Source organism: Lepisosteus platostomus, chromosome 10 (assembly GCF_059453375.1).
Source record: "Lepisosteus platostomus isolate fLepPlt1 chromosome 10, fLepPlt1.hap1, whole genome shotgun sequence".
Taxonomy (NCBI): Eukaryota; Metazoa; Chordata; class Actinopteri; order Semionotiformes; family Lepisosteidae; genus Lepisosteus; species Lepisosteus platostomus.
Window position 1 is genome coordinate 42,977,437 of NC_142620.1, and position 27,781 is coordinate 43,005,217.

The following is a 27,781-nucleotide window of genomic DNA, read 5'->3' on the forward strand; positions in this document are numbered from 1 at the left end:
GAATTCTACCATAACACAAGACTATCAAAGCTGTTTTATGTTGCAGTGTATCTACGACAAACCTGGTGGCCCTCTGTTTACAACCAGTGCCTTTGCAGCTGTGTTGCATCATAACCAGAACCCAGAGTTCTACGATGAGGTAAGCAGTACAGAAAAAATACAAATGAGGCTTTTCTTTTCCTATGTTACCATCCCTATATATTTTTTTTTCATTCTGATGTATGTTCAAGGGGTTTGTATCAATGTGAATCACAGGATCACTTTTTTTTTTACCCAACCCTAGCCCTTACCTTGTGTTCGGTGAGGATGGGGCAGGAGGCATTGCAGGCTGACAAAAAAAACAGACTGTACCAAAAGCTGCTGTATTTTTTTGTAGGCAAACATTTAATAGGTAATATATTTTAAACCACAGAATGCATCAGTGCATTTGAAAGTGAATGGCATGCTAACACCCCTCCACAATCCCCAGAGCTGTGACTAATGCCTTACACCTCTGGGGGTAAGCACAGAGGCCTTTCTGCTTCCTCATCCATATACAGTACCTTGGCAGTCATTTCTCAGTTGGGTTAAAGCCATACATACCAATCAATGCTGTAAGGTTATCACACTCACAAAATTGAGGTTTGTATCTTCTGACTAATTGCTTTCTCTGCCCTGCCCCCTGGTGTTCAAACCTCACAAGTCCTCAATGTTTCTTTCCAGATTAAAATTGAGCTGCCCATCCACCTCCATGAGAAGCACCACGTGCTCTTCACCTTCTACCATATCAGCTGTGAATACAACTCTAAGACCTCTACCAAGAAGCGGGATGGGGTTGAGTCACTGGGTAAGGGCTTGCCTCTGGTTGTGGTGACTCCTGGCCCTGAGCGCATGAATCACTGTATGGGGATCTGCAGTATCCCTGCACTTGAGTTTAGCAATGGTTAAAAACTATTCAAAGTGCCACTACATACTATAGGTATACTGCACTCCTAGGTATTAAATCCAAGTATTTGATCCCCATCCAAGCATTTTTATTGGTATATGAAAATAATTTGAGGTTTTGAAACCTATTAATTCAAGATGAGGAGTATATGATTTTTTTTCATCAAAGGTGATAGGCGGTGTTTCAGGGATGTGTAGAAGACTATAACAGTTGATTTTCCAGCAGTGTTTTACTCATTTGACTCACTTGCATACTTGCCAGAAATCACTTCGGAGAGTGTGTCTGTGCTTCTACTGTAATAATAATAATTGCTTACACTTATATAGCACTTTTTCTGGACACTCCACTCAAAGTGCTTTACAGGTATTGGGGATCCCCTCCACCACCACCAATGTGCAGCATCCACCTGGATGATGCGACAGCAGCCATAGTGCGTCAGAATGCTCACCACACATCAGCTATTAGTGGGGAGGAAAGCACACTAATGAAGCAAATTTATAGATTATTAGGAGACCATGATTGGTAAGGGCCAATGGGAAATTTGGCCAGGACTACAGTAGGGTTACACCCCTACTCTTTTCGAGAAATGCCCCGGGATTTTTAATGACCACAGAGAGTCAAGACCTTGGTTTTACGTCTCATCCGAAGGGCGGCGTCTGTTTACAGTATAGTGTCCCCGTCACTATACTGGGGCATTAGGACCCACATGGACGGCAGGGTGAGTGCCCCCTGCTGACCCCACTAACACCTCTGTAGGTGTCACTGTCACTTTGCTGTTGCGTTTTTACACAGCTATGAATACGTCGTGTTTCTGCTGTTGTTTATACAGTATCTCTCCTGGGTTCTGCAAATGTGTGCTGAACGCTGAGATTGACTCTCTTGTCCTCCATTGGCAGTGGGTTACGCCTGGTGTCCACTACTGAGAGATGGCAGAGCCGGCTCAGTAGAGCAGCAGTTGCCTGTCTCTGCTAACCTGCCTGCAGGCTACCTGTGTGACAAGAGTGGGGATTCAAGAAAGGTGTGTAAACAGTTCATCCCCCTGTCTTCCTATTCTCATTCTCAGCAGCCACTTTATCCTTAGAGAATCACAGGGAGACAGGGTTAGGATCAGGACAGAATGCCAGCCCATCCCTGGGAACTCACGCACTAATACAGACAGGGGGAGGGATTTAAAGATGCCCATCAATCTAGCAATGTGTCTTCACGGTGGGAGGAAACTGGAGGAAACCAACATATGCACGGGAAGAACATGAGATCTCCACAAAGAAGATATCCCAGTCTGGAAACCAGCTCAGAAGCCATGAGCTGTGAGGCGTTTAACCCCCTTGCCCCTGTAGAGATACACAAAATCACAGTGCAGTTCAGCAGGTTTGGTATAAATTTATTACAGATGTCCCTGGAGAGCTTAGTAGAGCAATACCAGCATTCACTGAACTCATTCACTGAACCTCGAAAAACAGACATTTGAGGGTTTTTTGTACTGCTTGTGTCACCATATAAAGAAAGGAATGTATGTCAGCAAGAAAGGATCGATTCCAAATGAATATATTCAGACTAGCACTCAAAAGCAAACTGTACATAAATGACCAGCTGCTCACAAACATCGCATACAGTATTCTCCAGGTAGGTAAATACAGTATCTGGAAAATCCCAGCAGGTGGCTCATATTCTGCACGTGAGGGGAAAAAAAATCATACTGACCTCATTCCAAACCAGAATTCCACTCAGTCACAAAGCCTCAAAAATACCTTATGAAATAAAATATTGTGAAAATTGCTGCATTAGGCTTTTGGCACACCAGGTAACTTCTAGATATTTTTTCAGAATTAAATTTAATTATAAGGAAACCTTCTGTTCACATCAGCATTGTGAAAAGAAGGACATTTGCATCTTTTTGTTTGCATTCGGCAAAAAAAAAATCGGGGTGTTCTCTTTCAGGAGCAAAATGAAATTTGGAAGGAGTAGCATATTTTTTTAACCAACCTCTTTTTCTGGGAAGTTTTCATAAGTTTGTAAGCAAGGGGGTAATGAAGTAAAATTCCTAGTAAATCAACAACTGGACTAAATAAATATTTGTAAATTGTTAAAATAGAGAGCAGCATGGTGGTGCAGTGGTTAGTATTGGTGCCTCAGAGTACTGAGGCCCTTGGTTCAATTCCAGACCTGGGGAGCTACAGTATTTGTGTGGAGTTTGTATGTTCTCCCCATGTTCACTACTCCCAGAGTACAAAAACATACTGGTAGGTTAGTTGGTTTCTGGGACAACTGACTCTAAATGAGAGAGTTTGTGCCTTGTCTGCCCTGTGATGGACTGATGTCCCCTCCAGGGTGTGCCCATTGTGTGCAGAGATAGGCTCTAGCTTCCCTACAGCCCTGATTTGGAAAAAAACTGTTAAAAAATGGATGGATGAATCATTAAAATGGTAAAAGAGAAGGAAGACTTCACTTTAATCTCTTGATGGTCACACAGTACCCACGTGTACGGAGTTCTGTTTAGAACTGTCTTTCTGTTACTTCTTTAAGCCTCCATTTCAGCATGTGCAATCCAGAAACCCACCTTAAAACAACAGGACAACTAGTCTGGGCATATTGGCTATTCCTGTAGTCAGGAGGTCAACAGCCCTTGTCATGTGTCCTGGGAAGCTTTGTGGTTTTCATGTTTTATCAAGTGAGATGTGGCTTAACTTAACCAGCTAAATTTGCTTCATTCTATATACATGCACATATTTTCCTAATCACTGCCCTCTTACATTTTAGAGGTAACTTTTCCCTTTAATCATGAAGGACCTGCGGGTCTCCGGGATAAGAGCTTTTCTGACAACAAATGCTTCTGTAAATCAATCAGTAAGACAGGTTGTCTCAGAATGCAGTTTGGGTGTGGATTAAAAACTCTTTAAGCTCCCCCTTAGAGGATCTGAGCAATCCAAGGCTCAGTACAGAGCAGTATTCTGAGCTAAGGGCAGCTGTGGTTTGACTGAACTCTCTGCGCCATCAGTGTTACTGGATTAAACTTTCTTCTTTTTCTTTAATCAGACATCACCGGACATTAGATGGGTTGATAATGCCAAACCACTGTTTAAAGTAAGAACCAATGTGGTTTCCACCATCTATACTCAGGTATGTACTTATTTGGTTGCTCTTATCAAATGTTTCCTTGCTTTTAAATATTATTCCCAGCTCTGTGCATCTGTCTTCAATACTTTCACATTTGGGGTTTCTCTTTCAGAGAAACCTTTTGTTTTATGCACGTGTTGGATAGAAGGAACAACCAAAAGAGTTTTGCTCTGACTTCAGATAGTCTTTTTTGTTGTTTAAAAATTCAATTTACTTTTGCCAGTTTGGAATATGGAGAGACAAAGGACTGCGTATATACAGTATTTGTTATATTTAGAATTCTAATCCAGTATTTTACTGTTTATTTTCACATAGGCCAGACGTGATGAAAATTGAGTTACGTCTTTAATCTTTTGCTACCAAAACAAAATAGACATGAACAGAAAAATCAAAAGTGGATTGCACTCATGAGCATGTTACGAATGTCACTTGAGACTACTTTTTAATTTTTTTTTTATTGAATTGGAAAATCAAAAAAGAACTGAGAGGTGTTTATTGCTAACACTGTAACTTGGGATTTATTTCTAAAGTGTTTTTTTTTTGTCTGCAGGACACTCACTTGCATAAGTTTTTCCAGCACTGCCAGATGCTCCAGTCAGGGCCACAGGAGAGCCCAGCTGAACTTGTGAAGTATTTAAAGGTAATGCCTCAGCTTTACGACAACGTTTAAGCCCTTGAGCTACTGTACACTGCATGCTTCAGTGCTGAAAATTATCTCTTTCCTTAGCATTCTTGTTTACTAACTCACAGGTCAGTGCAGTGGTCAGGGCTCTGGACTCATAACAGGAAGGTAGTGGGTTCAGATCCCAGCTGGGGCAGTGCTGTTGAGCCTTGAGCAAAGCACGTCTGTATGAAATTCATCTGTATGAATTAATGCAAATGGATATCACTTTGCTAAAGTAAAAAGTCAGTCAGTTAAAGAGGGCGGGATGGTGTTGCTGTGGTTAGCAATGCTGCTTCTCAGTGCTGGGACCATGGGTGAAATTCTAGACAAGGGAGGCTGTCAGTGTGGAGTTTGTATCGTATGTTCTCCCTGTATCTGCATGGTTTTCCTCTGAATGCCCAAGTTTCCTCCCCCAGTCCAAAGACATGCTGGTAGGTTAATTGACTTGTGGGAATATTGGTGTGGTGTGAATGTGTCTGAAAGTGATGGACTGGCATCCTGTCCAGGGTGTATCCTGCCTTGCACCTGATGCTTGCTGACTTAATAAAATCATAGCAATTGTTCAGTGAAGATGAGGTTGTGAGCTATGAATGTTATATGTACAGAGAGATGGATAAATGTATATAAACGTTATGAATATATGATTACCATTTCCACAGTGCCTTCATGCCATGGAGACTCAGGTCATCATCAAGTTCCTCCCCACAGTTCTCATCCAGCTGTTCCAGGTCCTCACCATGGTGACAAAGGACCACCAGGAAATAGCTGTTAATTCTACCAGGTTGGTCAATAGCAGATATTCTGGAAGTCAGAATGCCCACCAACTGCTTCAAGAACTTCAAGAATGTACTTTTTATAACAAAACATGGTACAGTACATGTTTTGGAAATGGGGCATGGTTTAGGTGTTCTTCCAGTCTTTCCAAGGATGATAGTTCCTCACGTTTCTGTAGGAAATGACAGTTCTCAGAAGGCAATGGGTCTGTTAATGTTGTCAGCATGACCCGTTTTCTGTTTAGTTGAGTGTGCTGTTAATTGGGAAGATCACAATATCTGCTTTTAGACAGATGTACCCTGAAAAAGAGCCAAGAGTAAAGCAGAAACCAAAAAATCAAGTTTTTGAGTTTTAGATACACTTTCAATTTGCATCTAAGATTGAAAAACAACTGACGTGAATTCAGTTATTAAGTAGTTAAAGTCTGAGAAGGAATGAAAACTATAAACAAATGTTTCCCATCAATTGGAGTCATCTGCCTCTGGTGTAATACCAGGTCATTGAAATTTGGTAGAGAATTTAATAAATAGATTTCATATACCCTGGAGTATGGAATACTTTTTTGCATCATTCATATTGCTTATAAATGTATATTTACAGGGTCATCATTCACATTGTTTCAAAATGCCATGAGGAAGGCTTGGACCATTACTTACGCTCTTTTCTCAAGGTAAGCACTGCTGGATGTGTTTTCTTTATGATGAATTAAGTTGTTTTTTTTTTCTAAGTCTAGGAGATTTTGATTTTGATTTTATTTTGAAACTGGATGAGCTGAAAAGCATTCAAATTTAGTGACAGAAGATATGAGTTTCTTCGGAGTTCCATTTGCTAGTGAAAAATCCCTAGTTAATAGATGGATTCCAGACTGTTTGTTCTTTGTTTCTTTGTTTTCAGATGAAAATAAAAATACGTACCAGTGTTAAGGTGCTCTACAAACATTCATAAGAATTAGACTTAGAGTTATAAGAAGACGAATAAGTCCCCTAATTCAATAGACATAATGTGCTTCTGTGTACTTTTTCACATTCTGAGTTCATTTTCTGGTGTACAAATAGAAAAATACAGTACATTTCTCATGAGAAATGTCATGTTTCCAGCACAGCCAAGCTGAAATTGTCTAACCCTTTCTCTTATATGCCATTAGTATTTTGACATACAACCCCCTCCTTTTCAATAGCTTTCAGAAATCATGAAGCTTTGAATTCATAATTTTTGGTGGAATCTGATGAGGACTTCAAGTCATAATATAAAACATAATCTGTGTCCTTATATCTACACGTTGGGCCATTTTTTAAGCTGAAATACCCAAAATCATGAAGTGCTAAAAGCATGGTATGCTGTTGTCCATGATGTTCATGATAGCTTACAGTTCTTTCACAAAGCTTGAGAGAATACAGTAGACCACCATTTAAAGCAACTCTTTGATAGACCAAAAACTGTTTGCATTAGAGCACAAGGAAGGTTACAAATAACAAGTAACAGGGGGGACTTGGTCCATCTAGCTCATTTGGTAGTTAATAGTTTGTTGATCCAATTATCGCATCCAGCTGTTTCTTTTGCCAAAATATCGGCTTCAACAACATGGCTGCCTAGCATGTTTCAGACTCCAACAACCCTAAGGTTACAGGCGATACATGCAATACTGTTCTCTGGAATATTTTCTAACCAAATGTTTTGCATCCTGGTAATAGCAACATAGATTGGTACTAGAATAAAGAGTGAATGCCTACGCCTTATGAACAGCCAAACTACAATTTCATCTGACTATTGTGCAGTATCTCTTTAATCTTAAATTAAAAATGAGTCTAGCTTAACTGGAATAAACCAGGTGAAAAAGGAAGCAAGCGGATATGTTTATTTTCTTGTGTTATACCCTTGGGCATATCATCCCCTGTCTCAGAGCAGTTTGCATATTTGGCTCAACAACTTAAAAATGCAAAGAATCACACCTCGCGTCAAACACTTGTAGACTTTAAGAGTTTCTGAAACCACATAAAGCCTTTTCCTAGTACAGAAAACATTGTATCATATGTTGTTCCCCTCTATTGAATTGTAATTACTTTGTGCTAGTAAATGATAAAACAGTTTGTATTACAATGTTACAGTAGGTTTATACAATATATTTGAAATGTCATTTGTTGTCCGTTTTCTTTTTGTTTTTCAATGGGTTGCCAGACCCAGAGAATATCACCAGTAGGAGCATCCACTGACTCTAGAAAACTGTTTCTAAGTTCAAAAACCTCCTAGTGCAAATATTTCCCCTTCCTCAAGCATGAAATGCTAAAGTGTTTTCAGATTTAAGATATGGTATATACTTATGTTTACTGACATCCGTAGAAACTTATACGGTGTCGATTTGCTGCCATAGTATGTCTTTGTGACGAAAAAGCCATCATCTTCAAATCCGATGACAACACATGAAGTCCTGGCCACAGCAGTGACAGCCATTCTCAAGCAGTCTGCTGACTTCCTCACCATTAACAAGCTGCTGAAGGTAGAAGAAATGTGCTCTCCTGTCTCCTGTCTTTGTGTCAGAAATATATATCTGTTTTACAAATTTTAAATTTTACCTCAGTACTAGCTGTGTAGAACATCAAAAACAAAATCTGAAGTGTTCCCATATATCTTTCTGTTACGTAGCATTTATGAAAGTGCCCTCTGCATTTTGTTCACCTTACGTTTGAGGACAAAAGCCCTAATTGTTTGATAATTACAGTCAAAGAAAGTTAATGATTGTTACAAGACATACAGTGCCTTGCGAAAGTATTCGGCCCCCTTGAACTTTTCAACCTTTTGCCACATTTCAGGCTTCAAACATAAAGATATAAATTTTTTATTTTATGTGAAGAATCACCAACAAGTGGGACACAATTGTGAAGTGGAACGAAATCTATTGGATTTTTGAAACTTTTTTAACTAATAAAAAAATGAAAAGTGGGGCGTGCAAAATTATTCGGCCCCCTTGCGTTAATACTTTGTAGAGCCACCTTTTGCTGCGATTACAGCTGCAAGTCGCTTGGGGTATGTCTCTATCAGTTTTGCACATCGAGAGACTGAAATTCTTGCCCATTCTTCCTTGCAAAACAGCTCGAGCTCAGTGAGGTTGGATGGAGAGCGTTTGTGAACAGCAGTTTTCAGCTCTTTCCACAGATTCTCGATTGGATTCAGGTCTGGACTTTGACTTGGCCATTCAAACACCTGGATACGTTTATTTGTGAACCATTCCTTTGTAGATTTTGCTGTATGTTTGGGATCATTGTCTTGTTGGAAGATAAATCTCCGTCCCAGTTTCAGGTCTTTTGCAGACTCCAACAGGTTTTCATCCAGAATGGTCCTGTATTTGGCTGCATCCATCTTCCCCTCAATTTTAACCATCTTCCCTGTCCCTGCTGAAGAAAAGCAGGCCCAAACCATGATGCTGCCACCACCATGTTTGACAGTGGGGATGGTGTGTTGAGGGTGATGAGCTGTGTTGCTTTTACGCCAAACATATCGTTTTGCATTGTGGCCAAAAAGTTCGATTTTGGTTTCATCTGACCAGAGCACCTTCTTCCACATGTTTGGGGTGTCTCCCAGGTGGCTTGTGGCAAACTTTAGACGAGACTTTTTATGGATATCTTTGAGAAATGGCTTTCTTCTTGCCACTCTTCCGTAAAGGCCAGATTTGTGCAGTGTAAGACTGATTGTTGTCCTATGGACAGACTCTCCCACCTCAGCTGTAGTTCTCTGCAGTTCATCCAGAGTGATCATGGGCCTCTTGGCTGCATCTCTGATCAGTCTTCTCCTTGTCTGAGCTGAAAGTTTAGAGGGACGGCCAGGTCTTGGTAGATTTGCAGTGGTCTGATACTCCTTCCATTTCAAGATGATTGCTTGCACAGTGCTCCTTGGGATGTTTGAAGCTTGGGAAATCTTTTTGTATCCAAATCCGGCTTTAAACTTCTCCACAACAGTATTACGGACCTGCCTGGTGTGTTCCTTGGTCTTCATGATGCTCTCTGCGCTTTCAACAGAACCTTGAGACTATCACAGAGCAGGTGCATTTATACAGAGACTTGATTACACACAGGTGGATTCTATTTATCACCATCAGTCATTTAGGACAACATTGGATCATTCAGAGATCCTCGCTGAACTTCTGAAGTGAGTTTGCTGCACTGAAAGTAAAGGGGCCGAATAATTTTGCACGCCCCACTTTTCATTTTTTTATTAGTTAAAAAAGTTTCAAAAATCCAATAGATTTCGTTCCACTTCACAATTGTGTCCCACTTGTTGGTGATTCTTCACATAAAATAAAAAATTTATATCTTTATGTTTGAAGCCTGAAATGTGGCAAAAGGTTGAAAAGTTCAAGGGGGCCGAATACTTTCGCAAGGCACTGTAACTGAAACAAAACGGTGATAAGTGTGGGGGCTCATACTAATTTTGAGGTGATTGTGGGTGAACAATTAACATAAAATTATCACATTATGTAATTGTAAATAGTTTGTTTTTCCGCAGGATGTAAACTATAGTCTTGTGTTGTTTTGGCAGGTAGCATACTTGTATCTGTGTATAGATTCTGTTGCAGTCTGTCAGCCTCCCTCCTGAAATAGAATAAAGAATAAAACCATGTTATCTTTTTACAATAGTTTAATCTGTGATACATTTTCCAATCCAATTTTATTTGTGATATACATGGATTTCACTAACATATATTTAATACCTGGACAGACATTATATATGAGGATCAGGAGAATTCGACAGTGTTAGAACTGGAAATTGATTGGACTTCAATGTAAAACAAGTATCAGACAGCTGTTGAGGTTATGACTCTGCTATTTTCTCATCCCCCAACAGGTGTCACTGCAACACAGATTATGGTTTTGTTGTCTAGTCATGTTACTGTATAAAACTATCTAATATGCATGTAATACTGTATATGCAAGTCACGTTGTAATTTAATAGACATAAGAAACCCTGAATTCTATTTATTAACTATTTATTTATTAACTCTAGTGTGATTTCTCAGCAAGTCAAACTTCCTATCTTCTTTCTTTCAGTATTCCTGGTTTTTCTTTGAGACCATGACAAAGTCAATGGCACAGTATTTACTGGAAGGAAATAAAATCAAGGTAAGACTATCATGGGAAAACAATTAAAAGTTTTAAGGATTGTAATATTAAAAACTAAAAAAAATAATGTTTGCTATGTACGAGACTAATCATTTATGACTGCACTGTTTTAATGTGTATAACCACACATTTAGAATTTATGTAGTCATACAATATTGACAAGACTAAAAGGTAAATAAGTAATTGAAGACTAGTTTTCCAGACATTTTAGTACCATCTAGTACAGTATATGCTGTTTTTTCAGTTCACAGTGATTTGAAAACATTTTTTGGTTTATTTTACAGAACCTTTACTCGTATAACTGTAGATTTGGAAACACAGATAAACATCACTCTATTACTCAGACTTACTGTATATTCCAATCCTCTATGAGGAAAACTCTGTAACTGCCGACTTTCCTGATACAAAGTTGACCATATCCAGTTTTAGTAAGGCCTCATTTTAATGATGAGTCATTTAGTTTGAAATGTAGGTTTAACAAGTGGACCTATTAATGATTCTTATGGGCAGTTATGATTTCACTTCCTCAACACTAGCTTGGGTACTGCCATGCCTTACTGCACTAGAAAAGGGAAAAAAATACTTAAAATGAGGATGGCACTATCATGTGGCATCATTAGATGGCTTTTTGTAAGGCCATCAGTGATTCTGAAAAGAAAGCATGATTTTAAAGACATCTGAAAGACACTTAACTTAAATATTGTCTTTCAGATATCTTTAAAATAAGCAAATACCTACTCCTTGTTGGATGAAAGCTGTTATACTTCATTATAGTGACAATGTCTTTATCTATCACTACTCTCTCCAATGTACACAGATGCCTAGAGCACAGAGATTCCCAGACACCTATCATCAAGCCCTGCAGTCCCTGCTCCTGGCGATAATGCCGCACATCACCATTCGCTACGCGGAGATTCCCGAGGAGGCCCGGAACGTCACTCTGGGCTTGGCCAACTTTATCAAGGTTGACAAGAAAGGGCTACAATGACAGGGGGCTTTAAAAAAGACCGATACAAAATCTGCCCTCGTCATTGCTTCTTAAGCACAGTTACACCTGAACAAAGAACAAAATGTAAATTTAAAAATGCCCTGTGGTAAAAATCCCAGCTAAGTGAGAATACCATAAGTGTGCCTGACATTATACCAGTGATCAACCTTGAACTGTAAAATACTGTTGCCTATTGTCTCCGACACAAGCTCCTATCTTCCTTAATAATCTAAAAAGTATGAAAGGGAGGTTTTTTGGCCTATGTTCAAATGAGTCTATTACGTTCTACTCATACCTGTGTTTGGCTAATTTTATGTCATCGTTTGCCCTCAAGTACCAGTGTGTCGAACATACAATCAATCGGGAAAAGGAAGCTAAACGGGTGTGGTATATTTGTTGAACACCTGCATGTGGTGCGCAGTTGAAGATATAGCTAAACAGCCAATTTAAATAAACCAGACATCATAGGGAGCAAGATACTGTACTTCTGTTTAGTCTTTATACAGTCTAAGCAGTTATATAGTTAATGTATTTTTTTTGCCATCAATAATTGAAATACAAATATTTACACATCAGGGTACCCTTTTGACTTATCTCTCCATGCTTTTGCAGAATTTTGGGAGCGACCGATTTACAAGTCTTTAATCACATTTGTGGATACATGGTCTTGGCATCAGTCAATGGCAATAACCTAGACCTCCAACAATGATTGGAACTCCACATGCTTTGCTAACAGAAAACATCTTCATTCAAAAGAATCAAGGGTTATATGTAACTTGGCTAATAGTAAAATACTTCACCAACTATCTTGTGCTCTATGCACTAGGAAAATGTAACATAATTTAATAAATTAAGAACATATCAATATCTTTCCTGTTTTTTTTAAGTATTCTTGGCTCCCCCAAAGGGAGATTGAAATAGAATGCTATTCTTAGAAATAAATCTACAATTAGACTGGAATTAGCCGTCACAAGCAGTTTAATGTATTCACCTTTGGCCTTTAGTTACTCTATGAAACTTTGTCATGGGTCATTGCTTTTTCATTAAGTACTGTTCAAAAATGAGAATTTGAGTCAAACGTGGGAATTATGTAGGAGCAGTATTTTTTTAGATAGTTGCTTTATCTTCTGAGAATCTCTTTCTCATACTGGGAAAGAGCGTCTTACGTGCGTTATCTCACAGGGGCACCTTGTGGTACAACTGTGCAGCAGACTGATCAAACTTAATTTGCATGGATACACTTCATGCAATACAACAAAAAGTCTGTTTCCTGGTTTGAAACAAATGTTAACCACAAAAAACAAATGTCCTCATCACAGTGGACGATGACAACATTCGAGGTGTCATGTTGACACTGCTCTGCTTTAGTATTGTACTTAAGTATTTTGACAAAAACGACGATGTATGCTCGTTTTTATTTGCATGTATGGTAAATTACATGCCTCAGTGTTGAAGGTATGAATTCCTATCGTGTATTGTTCATACCTCTTCTTTTTTTATTTTATGTGTATCACAGGAGTGCTACTGTACTATACACATCTTTAGGTTTCCTGAAAAGTGCTCATTAGTACAACTGTAATATTATTGAAATCATAGTAGAATCAAGACCTATTTTTTTTTCTAGAGTGTATCACTGAAAAAACATGTGTCTGGAAGGTACAGGTCATGCAGGTCATGTCATGCTGTGGTGATACAGTAATTAATTTTATTTTGAATTTTTGCAGCGGTGTTTTACGCTCATGGACAGAGGATTCGCGTTCAGCCTTGTAAATGACTACATTTGTGGTTTTAGCCTTAAAGACCCCAAGGTACAAAGTCATTTTTTTTCATTTCTGACTGCATTTTTGTATAAAGCTTTTTATCTCTTAAAGTTCTATGCATATAGTAGGAGGGGACTCAGATTAGAGAGACCAGATTGGGCGAACCCTATGTAGAATGCCAAGACACTGGGGTGAACACTCATACCTTTAAAGACACTGCAAGGACCTTGGTTTGCCATTTCATCCAAACAAACAGCACCTCCTGTAACACAGTGTAACCTTTCATTGTACTGACATTCATAATTTCAAAATTCTAATGATGGGAAATTGATGAAAAACCATTCTCGATTCAACATTCTCCGAGTGCTGAATTTTAAGCCTATAGTGGATGACAATTTAAGTACTTCCAGGAATTTTGCCACTGTACAAGCATTTATGTCATACAGCTTGATAAACCATAAAACTTTGTTTTTCTGTAACACACTTAAGACAAATAGCATAGAATAATAATATACATGCTTAGTAGTTAATGGTTATCTTATATTTAAGGTTTTATTATATGGTATAGCACTCAGTAGCTCTTTGAACTTTGACTCTTTTTTAAATTGTCTCAGTGATACATTTATCTCATTAACTAATTTCAGTACTGTGGTCAAATTTGATGTAAACAAGCCAACAAATATAAAAGGATATTGTACTTAATACTTTGGCCTTAACTTGCCGGGCTGAGGAAATGACACAACCCTCTTACTTCAGAGGAGTGAACTTGGGAAGCAGCTGCAAGGATGAAGGTGGGCTGGAGGGAGGGGGTATTTACAGTATGCTGCATGTAGGAGAACAGCAGTGCGAGATTAGAATTTAACCTTTTCTGGAACATCTGTTAAATAACATCAAGTAAAACTTGTTGTTAAAAGTTAATTATCTTCAAAATTCTATTGTGACATTTTACTGATTTTGTATCCTTACTGGGTTTTACTGATTGTGTATCCTTTCTCAGGTTCTTACAGAGTTCAAGTTTGATTTCCTAATGACCGTTTGCTATCATGAGCACTATATTCCTCTCAATCTGCCTATGACTTTCGGAAAAACCAAACTTCAGAGAGTGCAAGGTAAACTGAAAGACAGTCCACACTGTTTTTGATTACGTCTCTTAATTAATTTTGTTCTTAATTTGTCCCTTTGTAATACTTTTAGAGTCTTGTCACTCATTCCATTAAAATTAATTTAATAACAGTTTTGATGTCTTTTTCTAAGCAATGTTGTCACTGCAAAGTGAAGTTGAAGTTTAACATTATGTTGTATTGTTCTGTTACTAGTAAGTATTTTTTTTTCTTTTTTGTTGCTAATTAGATTTTATTTCATATGCGGTGGAACGTTTCAGTGCTGTAGGTAGGTAGTTCTACAGAATACAAATGCGAAGTAGTGCTAAACTAATACTTAGTTGCAAGCTTATATTATTCTCATGATCATGTCTTGCTGGCATTTAAAATGTGTTGCACATGCAAAATGTAAGCATGTTCTCATTTGCTAACATTTAAAACTTGTTTTATTTACTAAAAGATTGCATAGCATTGCTTTGTAGAGCAAAGTAACTTTGCAAGACGTTGGCTGGAAACGTACTCGGAACTGGAGAATGATTTACAGTATAATACAGGAAGATCAAATCATAATAGAGTAGGACTGCAGCTATGGTTATAAAATTATATGATTTTAGATGAGTAATTGGGTAATAAATTATTCTAGGTTGGAATTGTGAAGATTTCTAAATGCACAAATGTCTTTCAAAGGGGAATGCAGTGACACATGCAGTTTCACTACTGGGCCGTATCAATAGAATGGCCAATAGTATTATAGTTACTTTTGGCAAGAGCAGAAAGGCCGTCTCCTCACTCTACTGATGTCTCTTTCTGCCAATGTTCTGGATTGTAGTTCTGAAGATGAAGGCACTTGCTTATCTACAAATCTTCAAAATTGCAATGTAGAATATGTTATCAAACTGACAAGGACTAGTAGACTATTACAAAAGTTACAGTGGTGTAAAAGTTTGATTGTGCGCCCTGTTACAGACCTAAATCTGGAGTACAGCTTAACAGAAGAATACTGTAAGAACCATTTTCTTGTTGGGCTGCTGATGAGGGAGCTGGCCTTGGCCCTGCAGGACTGCTCTGATATACGGCACCTTGCTGTGTCTGTGCTGAAAAACCTCATGATAAAACACACGTTTGACGACAGATACACAGCATACAAGGTAAGTTAAAGGCTCACCAAATATTTCTTCTAGACGTTTTATACGTTTGGCCGTGCAAAGAGAGGTTGCTGAAATTTCAGAAAAGTCTGGTACCTTTCTTATATCAAAATGACTTTTTTTGGCTGATTGTTTCAGTACAGCAGTGCCTTGTTTAGCTCTGAGGATGGGTTCCAGAGAAGGAGCACTCTGGATTGTGGGAATCAGAGCTAATAGAAGCAATCATAGCCAGGGTTCCTTAGAGATGTTTTTCTAGGATCGCTACTGTGTTTCTTATGAGTGACCTATGAGGGCTTCATTGGGGTTTTTACCACAAAAATATAATTAAAAATCAGTTTATAAAGAGAGGAGTTTATTCTTAAATTATAGTTGCATAAGAAATACATCATCTTTGGCTACACACCAATACATTTTGTCAGAGCTTACATAGATTAATCAGTATTTGCCTCCACTGCTGTAACTTGGCAGCAATGGGAGACCAATGGGAAGTACAGTACTACAGGACAGGCCAGCCAGTGGCATATCATGCAGGGCTTGAGATTTCTTTTTGACTGGACTTCTTTTTAATGATCAATTGCAAACAGCACTGGACAAACAGGAAATCCTACATATCAGTCCACACCCTCATTGGCTGAGAGCCTGCATTTGCATTTTTCAATAAATTTTGCCTTCAGAACAAACAGTAGCAAGATGCAAACTATGCCATGCAGTGATTGTGCTCTACAGTAGGTGCTTCTGTCTGGTCTATTTTTGCATCAGAGACAGAAATATTCAGCTTTTATACAGATGTAATTTGGGTGTTTAAAATAACCGCCAGGACAAATATTGCTATGATAAACCAGTGCTGATAGAAACAGTGCTAAACAAGACATTGCTATAATGTTAACCAGAAAAGGGAAGAATGTATTTTAATAAAAATCCATAGCACAGCAATACATGAACAAATGATCCACTTAAAACACAGAAGATGTTGTTGTATGAAAATTAAAATTCCACCTTCTGTCATTGGAGTAACTGCTTTTAAACAATCACCAAATCCACATTGTTAGCTAATAGTCACCTTTTTTCTTGTTGCCTCATTTTAATGTCCAAAAACTGTCACTTAACAACAATAGGCCTCTCAGTCTGACAGTGTTCATCCTTTTTCACCCTATACTAGTGAAAGCACTTACCGTCCCAGCACCACTGACTTGTGTCTTTAACTCACTGGGAAAACACTTACTCTCACTTCACCATTGGCTTGACTCCAACTCTTCTGCCCCTTGTGTTTTGACTTGGCAGAGTCTTGCTTGGCAATATTTACTTTCAGGTTTAAGAGCAGGAATTCCATACAAGTAGAGGGTTTTCCCTGGAATTTTATTCAAGTCTTCGCCTGCCTGTGCTGCTCGAGTGTATTTGAGTGGTTATAGATGGTGGGATGGTTGTGATGATCATTGTCTTTCATTTTTATCATGAAAATATTTCAGTTATTAAAAATTCAGTTCAGTTATTAAAAATATTCAGTTTTCTGACACACAAGACAGACGCAAGCCCAGATTCAAAGAAACAAAGCGAACATGGTGAACAAAACTTTAAAATGGCTGGGCCCGTTTTATTGTTAATGTTAATAAAGCTTTTTTATGTTTAAAAAAAACATTTGCAAGAGTTTATTCTTCTCAGATTCTACTTTTATTAAATTTTTGTCGTATTTACTTTTGTCATACTATAACTTTAAACCTAGCCAGTTTGTTGACACCGATACCCTGACTTATTTTCAAGAAGGTTTCAAATTAACCCCGTTATTAAGATGTTATTAAGTCAATAAAGGGATCAATTATGTAACCAAATTTGGCTGGAACAAAAAACAGTAAGTGTGTAGGTCTCCACGACCAGAATCAGGAAACTGGTGGAAAAGCATACTGTATACTGTATACTGTACCTGAAATAAACATCTATACTCTTTCTAAACCAGTCTATTAGAAATTGACCATATTGCATGCCTCCAAAGGAACAGGTAAAGGTTTATTCCATGCTGAAAGGAAAAGAAAAGAGACGCAGTGTTTTGCGGTTTAGCCTTCCGTTGTGAGGGAGGGAGGGAAACCAGCAGTTAATGAAGTGTGGGAGAACAAAAAGCAGGGTAAATGAGAGGAGGTGGACACTAGGGGAAGCGGAGTATCAACACTGGGAGAACTGGAAGAGAGGTGTGAAGTCAAAACCTGCAAATGAATAGAGAGGATTAAAAGGAGATGAGAGAAGGGGGAAAATGTGATTCTAGATTCACGATAATTTTGGTTTCGGATGGCTTTCTGTAGTAGGAGTTCTGAAACCCCTCTGCGAGACGGAGAGATCAGTATGATCACACAATGCCTGTCTGCTTGCTTTACCTCATAAATTTTGAAGTTGAAATCGACACATTTCTTTCAATTCTCTGTTCCTGTTCACAGAACCAACAGGCAAGAATCTCTCTTCTGTACTTGCCCCTGTTCGAGCTGCTGTATCAAAACATCGACTACCTCTCAATGAGGGACTCTTCAGGGCTGTATAGTGGCCTGCATGTTAGTGTAAGTATGACCTGCATGCTGACACACTCTGTTCTCCGAAAACTAATGAGCTGATCGCACCTTTTATTGGAGCAACGGAGACTCTAAATTATACTGACCAATGAAAGAATTAACCACAAATAATTCTATGTTTGTAAATGCTGAAATCAGTGGTGTCATGCTACTTTGAAACAGCTTCTATTTGTGGTGTTGCAGGCTTCCAGGGATGATTTGTATGCCTCTCCACCCAGTCAACACAATAGGTCCAGCGCCATCATAGACAAAGATCTAAGTAAGACTTCATTTCCATGATTGTCGCTAAAAGTGAGTCTTTGCTATGAAGTTCAGTACAGACCATGAGAACTGTATTTGTGGTTTGCAGATTTTTTATGTTTGTTTTTTACAAGGCTACACTGCTCAAAATGGTCACACAGTAAAGCGTGAGGACTCCCGGGGTTCCCTCTTCATCGAGCCTGGCACACCTGACACTACCGATGGGGTAAATCGTGATGCTGCAGTATTATGCTCGTTAAGAATGACTCGTTATCAATGATGATGATGGGAGGGAAAGAGAGTGGGGAACTGTTATGTGGTCACCAAAAATGCCAACATCTTTTTTTTTTGCTTCAATTTAGTAATTAAAGTACTGTTGTTCTTTATTTTTGCTTTATAACAGTTTGTTGGAACTTTATTTTAGGAGATTCAAATCACATTTTGAAGAAGATGTTGATATTTGGAAACCCTAAATAGATGGAGTTTATAACAAAAGTTCAGGAGGGATGACAACAACCAAGCTCAATCAGACTCAGCTGTCAGTAATTACTGTAGCAATCGCTCCTGACAATCCATTCCTCTCCCAGACATTATAAATACCTACGATATCCCTATGTCTCTTGCATCCCACCTCCACCTCCACAACTACCCACTTGGTCACCCCGCAGGGGGGTTCTGGCCTCCTTGTCCAATGGCCGGGAGGTCAGCCCTCAGCCAAGAGGGTTAAGCCACAATTTCGCTCCATGACGCTTTCAGCTTGGGTGTTTGTCATTCCTACTGAACTAACCTTAATTTCAGTGCATTTAATCATTACCAAAAGACATATATTGCCAGCTTATACTCATAACTGGAAGGTTGTGGTTTTGAATAGCAGGTGAGTGATGGATTATATTGCCAGGTAGAGTAAAGTACTGTAAACTCAAGATTGTTCCAGTAGGTTGGAGCATTTGTACAGTGTAACTGTGTACAAATGTGAGTCACTTTGGATAAACGTGTCAGCCAAGTATGTTTCATACCTAACATGTTATAAGGTGACTATATATGCATACCATGCAAATAAAACAGCTGCATTTTCAGAAAATGGTGTAAAAAATAATCATAAGCAGAGTGGGTTGGGTTCCTAGCCAATATGGTGGACCATGAACCCTCTCATTGCTTTTCACTATATGGCAGTACTGTACGTTATATTAGTGGTGAATGCTACTTAAGACTCACACATACAGCTATAATAGATAGGCTGCATGTCTTAGCATATTGAGGCTGGGAGCAAAATCCATGTTATATTTTGTCCCCTAAATGAGGTCTGCACACAAAATCACGATTAACAGAATTTCTCTGGTGGGACGTTTTGCCAGTGCCCTGCCTCATGAGGCTAAGCTCTTTAAATGACACTTTTCCTGAAACATCTATAAATTGTCCTCTACAGTAGGTGTGCCTTCTCTGCCATGAATGATTTATTGATTGGAAATAATGGAATTGTTTTCTAACAGATCCACAGACGCAGCTCAACAATGAGTGCCATGCCACCATTACACAGGCTGGGTCACTATGAGGTCAGAAGTCTTCTGATGTGCTATCTGCACATTGTAAAAACAATATCAGAAGGTCAGTGCTCTCCTTCAAGTATGGTTCTCCCTAAACCTGTGGGAATTGTAGGCCATTAAACAACAGTTGTTAACTTTTCTTTATTTGTAGATACTCTGTTGGCTTACTGGAACAAAGTGTCTGTGCAAGATCTGATGAACTTCCTGAGCCTTCTAGAGTGAGTGTTCTAATGCTTTGTTGGTTCTGGCTATGAAGCATTGTGTTATCGTGTTCCCTCACTTTCTCTTTGTGCGAAACCCCATTTTATGCAAATTTGTTTAATTAAGAATATTTAGCAAATTCAATTTAGAATCTTAAAGGGGAAATCTGATGTGGAGCTACAATTTAACAATATATTATACCAAACTGCAGTTCAGAATGTAGTATCACTTAATCAGTCAATTCTTTATTTGCTGTAGTCTCCTTGGCAACAGTTTGCCAAAACATTATATGGCCTTTAAAAAAAAGAACAACAGCTAACACTTGAGCAGACAAAAGAGGAAGAGACCCCTAGTGAAGAGATGTGAAACCTCTGGGAGTCCTAGGCCCCATGGTTAGCGCTCCTCCTGACAGTGAGTTTGTAGTGCATCGATTCTGAAAAATCAAGGACAATGTCTGCAAAGTAAAAGGTTGGGATTCTGTGAAGTAGCTGAGCTTCCCTGGGTCTAGCGTTCCAAACTCTGATATCACAGGGTCAGATCCCAGATACAGGCAGTGGAAAAATAAAAAAAATGGGAAAATTTTTAAATTGTTTTACGGTAACTGGATAGAAGATCACTGTTTAAAGTGAATTACATTGTCTAACACAGTCTGAACACTGTCCTATTACAGGTTATAGGAAATAAGAACAGTAGCCATTGCAAGATGATGGTTTGCTCTGAGACACCTACATAATGTCCTGCTGCCATTCTCAGAAATCATCCCTCTCAGTGCAGCCTTCCTCTAATACTGGGGTGTTCCCTTCTGTTAGTGAAGGACTAGATTAAGATAGTTCAAACTTGATCTATCACAATAAGGAATTAAATTAAAAACTTAATATTTCCCATATTATTGAAAGAAAATACTTTGGTAGTGTAATGATGTTTTATAAATCAGCCATTTTCCATCCACGTACGTTATACATACTGTGACAGTAGCCGGCAGGCGTTTGTTTGGGGGATTTCAGCCACTTCACATGAACACACATCCACTTGCAGAAGTGGACCAATTTGAAAATGTAAATCCAGCTTCCACCCAGTTGCCCACAGGTCTTGAGTGTGCCCTGAAACATGTTAAATAACGTTTGGACAGTCACACTCCAACCGCCTTCTTGTTTATGTACAAGCAGACACAGAAATCACCAAGGCTGCTACTGTAGTGCATTTCCGAAAAGTTACAGACTTCCCCTGCAGACAGCCATTCTCTCTTGCTCTCACAACAGGCTGCCTGTAACATTTGCCCATCCCTTCCAGGATTGCTACTGACACCAACCTCTTCCGGGGTTTGTTGTTTCAAGTGTTGTTTCGCTGCAACTTATGCTAGCTAAGGTCTAACTTCTCCAGGTCGACCAATAAAACAGGCCGTTTTATTCGGAAACTGCCTACACAGATAACGTCAATCCTCTAATTTCCTCATACGTGTTTGGGCAGTCTACGCTCCCAGCATATTACTGTAACACTACGGGGTTCACATGGGCGCCTTCGCAGCTGCCGCATCAGTTTGGTCTCACTCCACTAGGGTCTCGAACCCGGGCCTCCGATGTCACTCAACAGGGACCCAGCCACTTGAGCCAAAAGGAAATCTCCCATCAGCCCGGCGGCTGCAGTCCCTACTTTTAACAGGGAAGGGCGGTGACATCACCGCGCTGGTAAGCCGGCTCTCACAAGCAATGGAGGCTGTATGTGTTACATTCCATACAGCAGACTCGCTTCAATATTGACATACGCATCTGGGCAGTATGCGCTATCCCGCTTCCCTATCCAATAAACATGTATATGATTTTATTAATGCTTTACCTGTTAAGATGCTCATTCTGTCAGTAATACAGGTACTATACTGGCAGAGCCACAGTGAAAATACATTTAAATACCAAAGCAGACATTTGTTTTTAGACACCTGTAATCTAATTAAAGTGGCACAAATTTGTGTTTTTGACTAAACCAAAATGCAAGCAAACTGGTTACAAAAGTTTTTATGATGGTGACTTTTTTTCCCTCAATCAGGCTGACAAATCATCTTTTAAACAGCTTCACCTGCTTAATCCCTTTGTGTAATACGGTACAACATCAGCCGTATATTTGAAAAGTCCATTCCTTTTCTGTAACAAATTATTTTTGTTTTATTAATATAAAAATGTAAAGTATATATGTGGAAATACAGTAACTGCAGGCTGTTGACTGCGGTTAAAAAAATATTCCTGAGGTGTTCTTTTAAAAAAACATTTGATAATTTAAATGATAGAAATTACACTTTAAAATGTCAGTTTGCAAAGATTTTAATGTAATTTTTCTTTCATCCACAAATCACACATTTTCTGGTATGCCTAATGCACAGCTGGGTGTTTAATCAATATTACTGATTTTACCATGCTTATCTAATTTGTTTAGGGGTTGATAATTACATTTAAAAGCTCATGTCATTCTAAAAAGGACATTACAAAACACAACTGCTACAATCATTCATCCAACGTTATCCCACTTCTTTTGCCTGAAGTGATATTGACAATTAATGTGGCTTTAATTAGTCTATAACAGTAATTGTTTAAAAAATGTTGTCCTCTGCAGGTAGCACAATCTTTCTTTTCATCTTTGTTTTGTTAAATGGACTGTTTGTGAATTTTGCTCTGAAATTGAGGTGTTTACAGCATGGTATACAGTGTAAAGTATACAGTATGTAAAATATGTGCTTCAGATTTTTATACTGTGTTTTATTACCAGAAATTCAAACAAATTGTCAATCAAGCCAACATTATTCCAATTTTTCAACAACCATTACAACATGATCTTTTCCAATAATTGTATTAAGTACACTTAATCATAAATTTAAGTGGCTTGGATGGGGTGACGTGCAACAAGGTATCTTTAACTTGCCACACAACACTGACCCCTGCTGGGCACCTGTGAGCTTGCAGCATTATCCTCTGCTGCTCACACTGCTGTTAGCATTTTGTGGTCACAGTGTGAAAAAAGTGACTCAAAAGTGCTGTTTTCTGTGGCAGGCTTGCTATTAGCCAAGTTGCTTGGCTGTGGCAAAATAAAAAAAAAATATTGGCAGTTCTAAATTTCTTAAAAAATCAGGAGTACTACCATAAATAACTAACTGGAAAAGCAGCCGGATCTTTGCTAATACAATTGCTTCACACTGTGCATGGTTTTGTTTTTTTTACTAAGTGCTTACCAGATGCTTCAACACTTTAATAATAAAAGCTATACAGGATGTATTCCATCATCCTTTTTAAAGGATGAGAATTTAAGATGATAGAACTTTCATTAGAGAAACATGTGGTAAACAGGAAGGCATGCTATGGGTAATTTCAGGTTTCTTGTATGTGTTCACAATTCTGATCTCTTCAGATATTCCATGGGGAATTAGGCAGCTCAGTATAGATCCTTCAAAGCTGACTGATGGTCAGCCTAAGACAGAGGTCCGCAATCCTGGTCCTAGAGAGCAGGTATAACTGTAGATTTTCCAGATCTCTTTAAAGCACCAGAATATTAAGAGCAGGGAGAAACTGCTGTCCAGTTAACTGTAAAGACTTGCTTAAAGCCCTACTCACTGAAGAACTGGATTGTCTTGATGTTTAGAGGACTTGGAAGGTTGTGGGTTGAAATCCTACAGTACCTTAGAGCCTGTTGTACTCTTGAGCAAAGTACTTCAACTGAATTGTTTGCATAAAATATCCAATGGGTGCAAATGTAAGATATTTTGGATAAATGTATCATTCAAATGAATGTAAATGTACTGTAAGTTGAGGACAACCAGCTCATTTCTCATTTCATTACTCAGCAGCTTACTGATTAGTACTAGTACTGAATAGTTGCAGATAAAAGAGATGCAAATTAAGTCTGCTGACAAAACCAAAGATGTCTACAATTTTAAATGAAAACAATTTTGAGGCAAATGTATTCTTGCAAATATCATGACTTTATTATGTTATGCTATTGTCTACAACAGGGATAAAAACTAAATGTATGACTTAAAATGGTATATTATTTATAATTTTGTTTTCCGTGTTTACTACATCAGAATTCTTCTGAAATATGTTTCCCCCTAAAACCCTGTCTTCAGTATACAGTAAGATGAATAACATAGTGAAGTTAGCCAGAAATGAAGTACTGTAAATATAGTTTTTTATTATACATTTCATTACATTTGTATTGTGAGTTTACCAAGTCAAAAGCTTCAAGTAATCGGTGGTATCTTAACAGTATTTCTTAAGAACACCGGTTTCAAAATGATTAATTGCTGATTTTTTCCAATCTCTTTTAGAATATGCCTTGTGCAGTTCCGATACATTGGAAGAAGGAACATTAGCAGGTAATATTAAAAGGGTGTTTTTTAAAGTGGGTCCTTACAGTACCAGTTTAACTTAAAGTGCCAGGTTTTTTAAACAGTGTGGTCAGGTAGCTTGAGCACTTCTGTTTCTTAGGACATCATACTGTACATCAAAGAAATTGTGCTCAGACTCATACACTTTCCTAACTTCCCATTGGGGAATATTAGAGGATAGCAGTTCATCCCTAGAGGCAATTATGCGTCACAGTATTGTTTCAATTGAGGCTGTCTGAACTGACACATTAGCCAGGTCTGCTGTTTCCTTCAGTGATCTGATGTGAGGATATTTACATCAGCCTTTGTGTTGATAGCAATGCGCAAGACAAAGAGGGAGGAAATTTGTTCACTGGTTGACAATCCTCTGGAATCGTAAGAGATTACGTGCATTGGGTCATTCACAGTACTTTTTAAAGGATGGATAACTCCTATGGAACACAGTGTTCCATAATATTTCTATAGCAAAGACCACATGCTGGGTAGATATTGCACACTGTTTTGGTTTGATATTTCAGTCCACCTTTATATCAGAGGAGAATACTCATGTGAAATTCAGCATGTGGAAGTACACATTACTTTCAGTACTCCATCCAAATTTGAATTACTCAGTTAACTTTATTGTTTGTATTGGACTCCCCTGCAGAAAAAATGTGATCCAAAGAAGTCAGCTGCATTTAGACTCAAGGAATTATGGAACACCTGAATGAAAGAACTGTAACTGACACCCCTTCCTGTTTACTGTTAAACTTTATAAAAAAGGTTTTCTGTTTTATTGTCAGTTCATGAATTATTAGTGTCATTTCATGCAGTTTTCTCTTTTGGTTAAAGTGCATGCTGTTTTTACAATACAGTACATTTAGTTGTGTGAGTCACCAATTTTCTCCAGCAATTAACGACCTGGATAAAATCCCAGACTTTGTATGCGGTTTCCCACTGTGTATCATCTTGATTGATTAAAAAAGCATTTAGTTACAAACCACTCTGTAGAAGTCATGTTTACACTTCCTGTTTCTGAGACCTTCTTAACTTTCCTGGAATACTCTTGCACAGGCTCTGCCTTTATCTTGATCGCAATACAAAAGTTGCTTAAACAAACTACTGCAATGGCAGCTAGCTTTCAGCTATAGACCACTGTTGATGTACTGTATAGCTAAAAGGAATACATTAAATACTGACCACTATCACTAAAGCTATACAACAACAAAAAATGTTAATTTCTCACTTTTTGAAAATTGTGTAGGTCATCTCTACATTGCAAAATTTGGCAGTTTGTCAGCCTGCTTGTAAAAGAGGCAGATTTAATTGTTTTATTATTACACAATTTGATTACAGTACATCTAGGGATCCTTTTTCCCAAGGCCTAATAATTTATCTGGTGACAGACATGCATGTCTGTGGAATTTAGTATGTAGTAAACATTATTTTATACCACAAAGGAAAGGAAGGAATTTCACTTGTTTCTGTCCTTACTGTACAGTATGTGTTCACTTGGAAACGTGGGTGCTATATGGGCTCTTCTCGAAATTCTTTTGACACACAAATGAGGGATCTTATCTTGTATAGCTGTCAAAACTGATAATAGTTTCTGATTAAAACTAGAACATGAGGCACATCATGAGTAATTTCTGTTCAAAGGATTAACAAGCAGCATGTGAAATTTCTTATAAATACATACTGTCTCATGAATTCTGAAAAAACTTGCAAATCTGTGTTACTTCTAAATTTGCCTGGCAGTTAGACACTATAAAGAGAGCTCCCAGTTCTTTTTATAATGAATAGCTTGTGAATTCTCATTCCTTAATATTTGTCCTAGTATAATACTGTATGTAAATCAATTCTTCAGGTAAAGAACTTAACATGCAAAACACGGACTTGATCTTTTGTGTTTTGTACATCATCACACTGCGGGTTGGGAGGCGCTGTAACATGATCTGTTAAGTAAAAGGGCCCATATACGTACGCACAAGTGCTGCCATAAGATACAAACCAGTGCCGTTTGTTTACAGTGCCGGGAAGAAAAAAACTACGACCACAGCCAAAATAAAACGTAGCAACTCTTTGAGCTACTGACTTACTGTATTTCTTTAATCCCTTTTTAGCCAAAACCAGGCAGATAAACTGCTTCCTGGTTTCAAAACAATTCTCTGAGACTGTCCTAAAAAACCTTTCCAAACAGTATGAAGTTTTTCTCTGAGACCTCTCCAGAATTCTTGTTTCCACGATCCCCCAGTCTCTAGGTCGGTCACTTTCTACACATTCTTCTTCCCTCTGGTGAATTTGTATCCAGTGGATCTGCTCTCTGCTTCCAGACAGCAGATTAAAACCGACCTGTTGGTTTCCTGTTTTTTTATATTGTCACCTGACCAGTTGTCTTCCAGCAAGTGCTCAGGTGACTGAGGGCAGCAGCTCATTCCCCACAGCTCCTTGGGGAATGTGGTTCAGACCAGGGCTGCTATCTTTGTCAAAACTTGCTGTGCCGTCCCAATACATTTTACTTCTGACAGACAACATCCTGTGTTTCAGTAATGTTAAGTAAACTTTGCTAAATCAGGCATGAGTTTTGGAATATTTAATCACATTCCGGGGCCATTAACTGAAACGATAAAAAAGGCCAGGCATACTGGTAGTTCATATAAATTGCAGTTCACCCAGAGGAGTCAATTACAAGGCTCTGACAGTGGCTCCTCCCCTCTGTATACTCTTCCAGGAGTCAGGAGGCCTGGGTTTCTAAGCACTTTGCCCCAGAAAGGAAGTCCCAGACCATGCCTGCCATGCGTAGCAGGCCGGGGCTGATGCAGACCAGGTTGCAGCAGCTCAGCACAATGGACATCTCCTTCACTTTGAACCCTGGTATGTTCCACAGCATCTCCATAGGCACTCTGGTAACACTTTTGACAAGATCACATTAGCTCCCTCCGCTGGATGTGCTGTGCATGCTGAGTTACTGCTGCTTGCCACAAAACTAAACTGTTGTGTGGATCTCATTTAAAAGAGCACTGACGGTAAATTCTCAGAGGACAGCATTAACATGGATTCTGCACAGAACATGCCTGTGGATACACATAGCTGTGTATATCACATAGTTCTTACACTCTCTGTGGGATCCATAAAAAATTTAGCTACTGCATATATTTTAAAAACAAAAGTTATTTTATTGGCATTGTAGCTCCACAGCAAGTGCTCATTCATTAAGATAATTAATTTAGTGACATTTCTTCTAAATGAGTGGATTTCCAAGTGCTCTGTGCCATTAACTAATGCTTCTTTTAAAAAAAAAACCCACATTTACTCTCA

General features: G+C 38.5%; 1 protein-coding gene across 3 annotated transcripts in view; it reads left to right on the forward strand.

Moving 5' to 3' along the window:
- The window catches only part of dock11 (dedicator of cytokinesis 11), a 137,966-nt gene that overhangs the window by 56,982 nt on the left and 53,203 nt on the right, over positions 1-27,781 (forward strand). For 2 of the 3 annotated variants that reach the window (XM_088649079.1, XM_088649076.1), the window contains exons 19-39: positions 47-139; positions 703-826; positions 1,822-1,943; positions 3,959-4,042; positions 4,590-4,679; positions 5,363-5,484; positions 6,078-6,147; positions 7,846-7,971; positions 10,517-10,588; positions 11,406-11,552; positions 13,301-13,384; positions 14,334-14,445; positions 14,687-14,725; positions 15,403-15,584; positions 18,005-18,121; positions 18,317-18,392; positions 18,508-18,599; positions 19,864-19,978; positions 20,069-20,135; positions 24,425-24,472; positions 27,195-27,337. In XM_088649079.1, coding sequence (XP_088505205.1) covers positions 47-139; positions 703-826; positions 1,822-1,943; positions 3,959-4,042; positions 4,590-4,679; positions 5,363-5,484; positions 6,078-6,147; positions 7,846-7,971; positions 10,517-10,588; positions 11,406-11,552; positions 13,301-13,384; positions 14,334-14,445; positions 14,687-14,725; positions 15,403-15,584; positions 18,005-18,121; positions 18,317-18,392; positions 18,508-18,599; positions 19,864-19,978; positions 20,069-20,135; positions 24,425-24,472; positions 27,195-27,337 — 2,125 coding nt within the window. The remainder of the gene's footprint in view (positions 1-46; positions 140-702; positions 827-1,821; positions 1,944-3,958; positions 4,043-4,589; positions 4,680-5,362; positions 5,485-6,077; positions 6,148-7,845; positions 7,972-10,516; positions 10,589-11,405; positions 11,553-13,300; positions 13,385-14,333; positions 14,446-14,686; positions 14,726-15,402; positions 15,585-18,004; positions 18,122-18,316; positions 18,393-18,507; positions 18,600-19,863; positions 19,979-20,068; positions 20,136-24,424; positions 24,473-27,194; positions 27,338-27,781) is intronic. The other variant, XM_088649078.1, reaches the window with a different exon arrangement.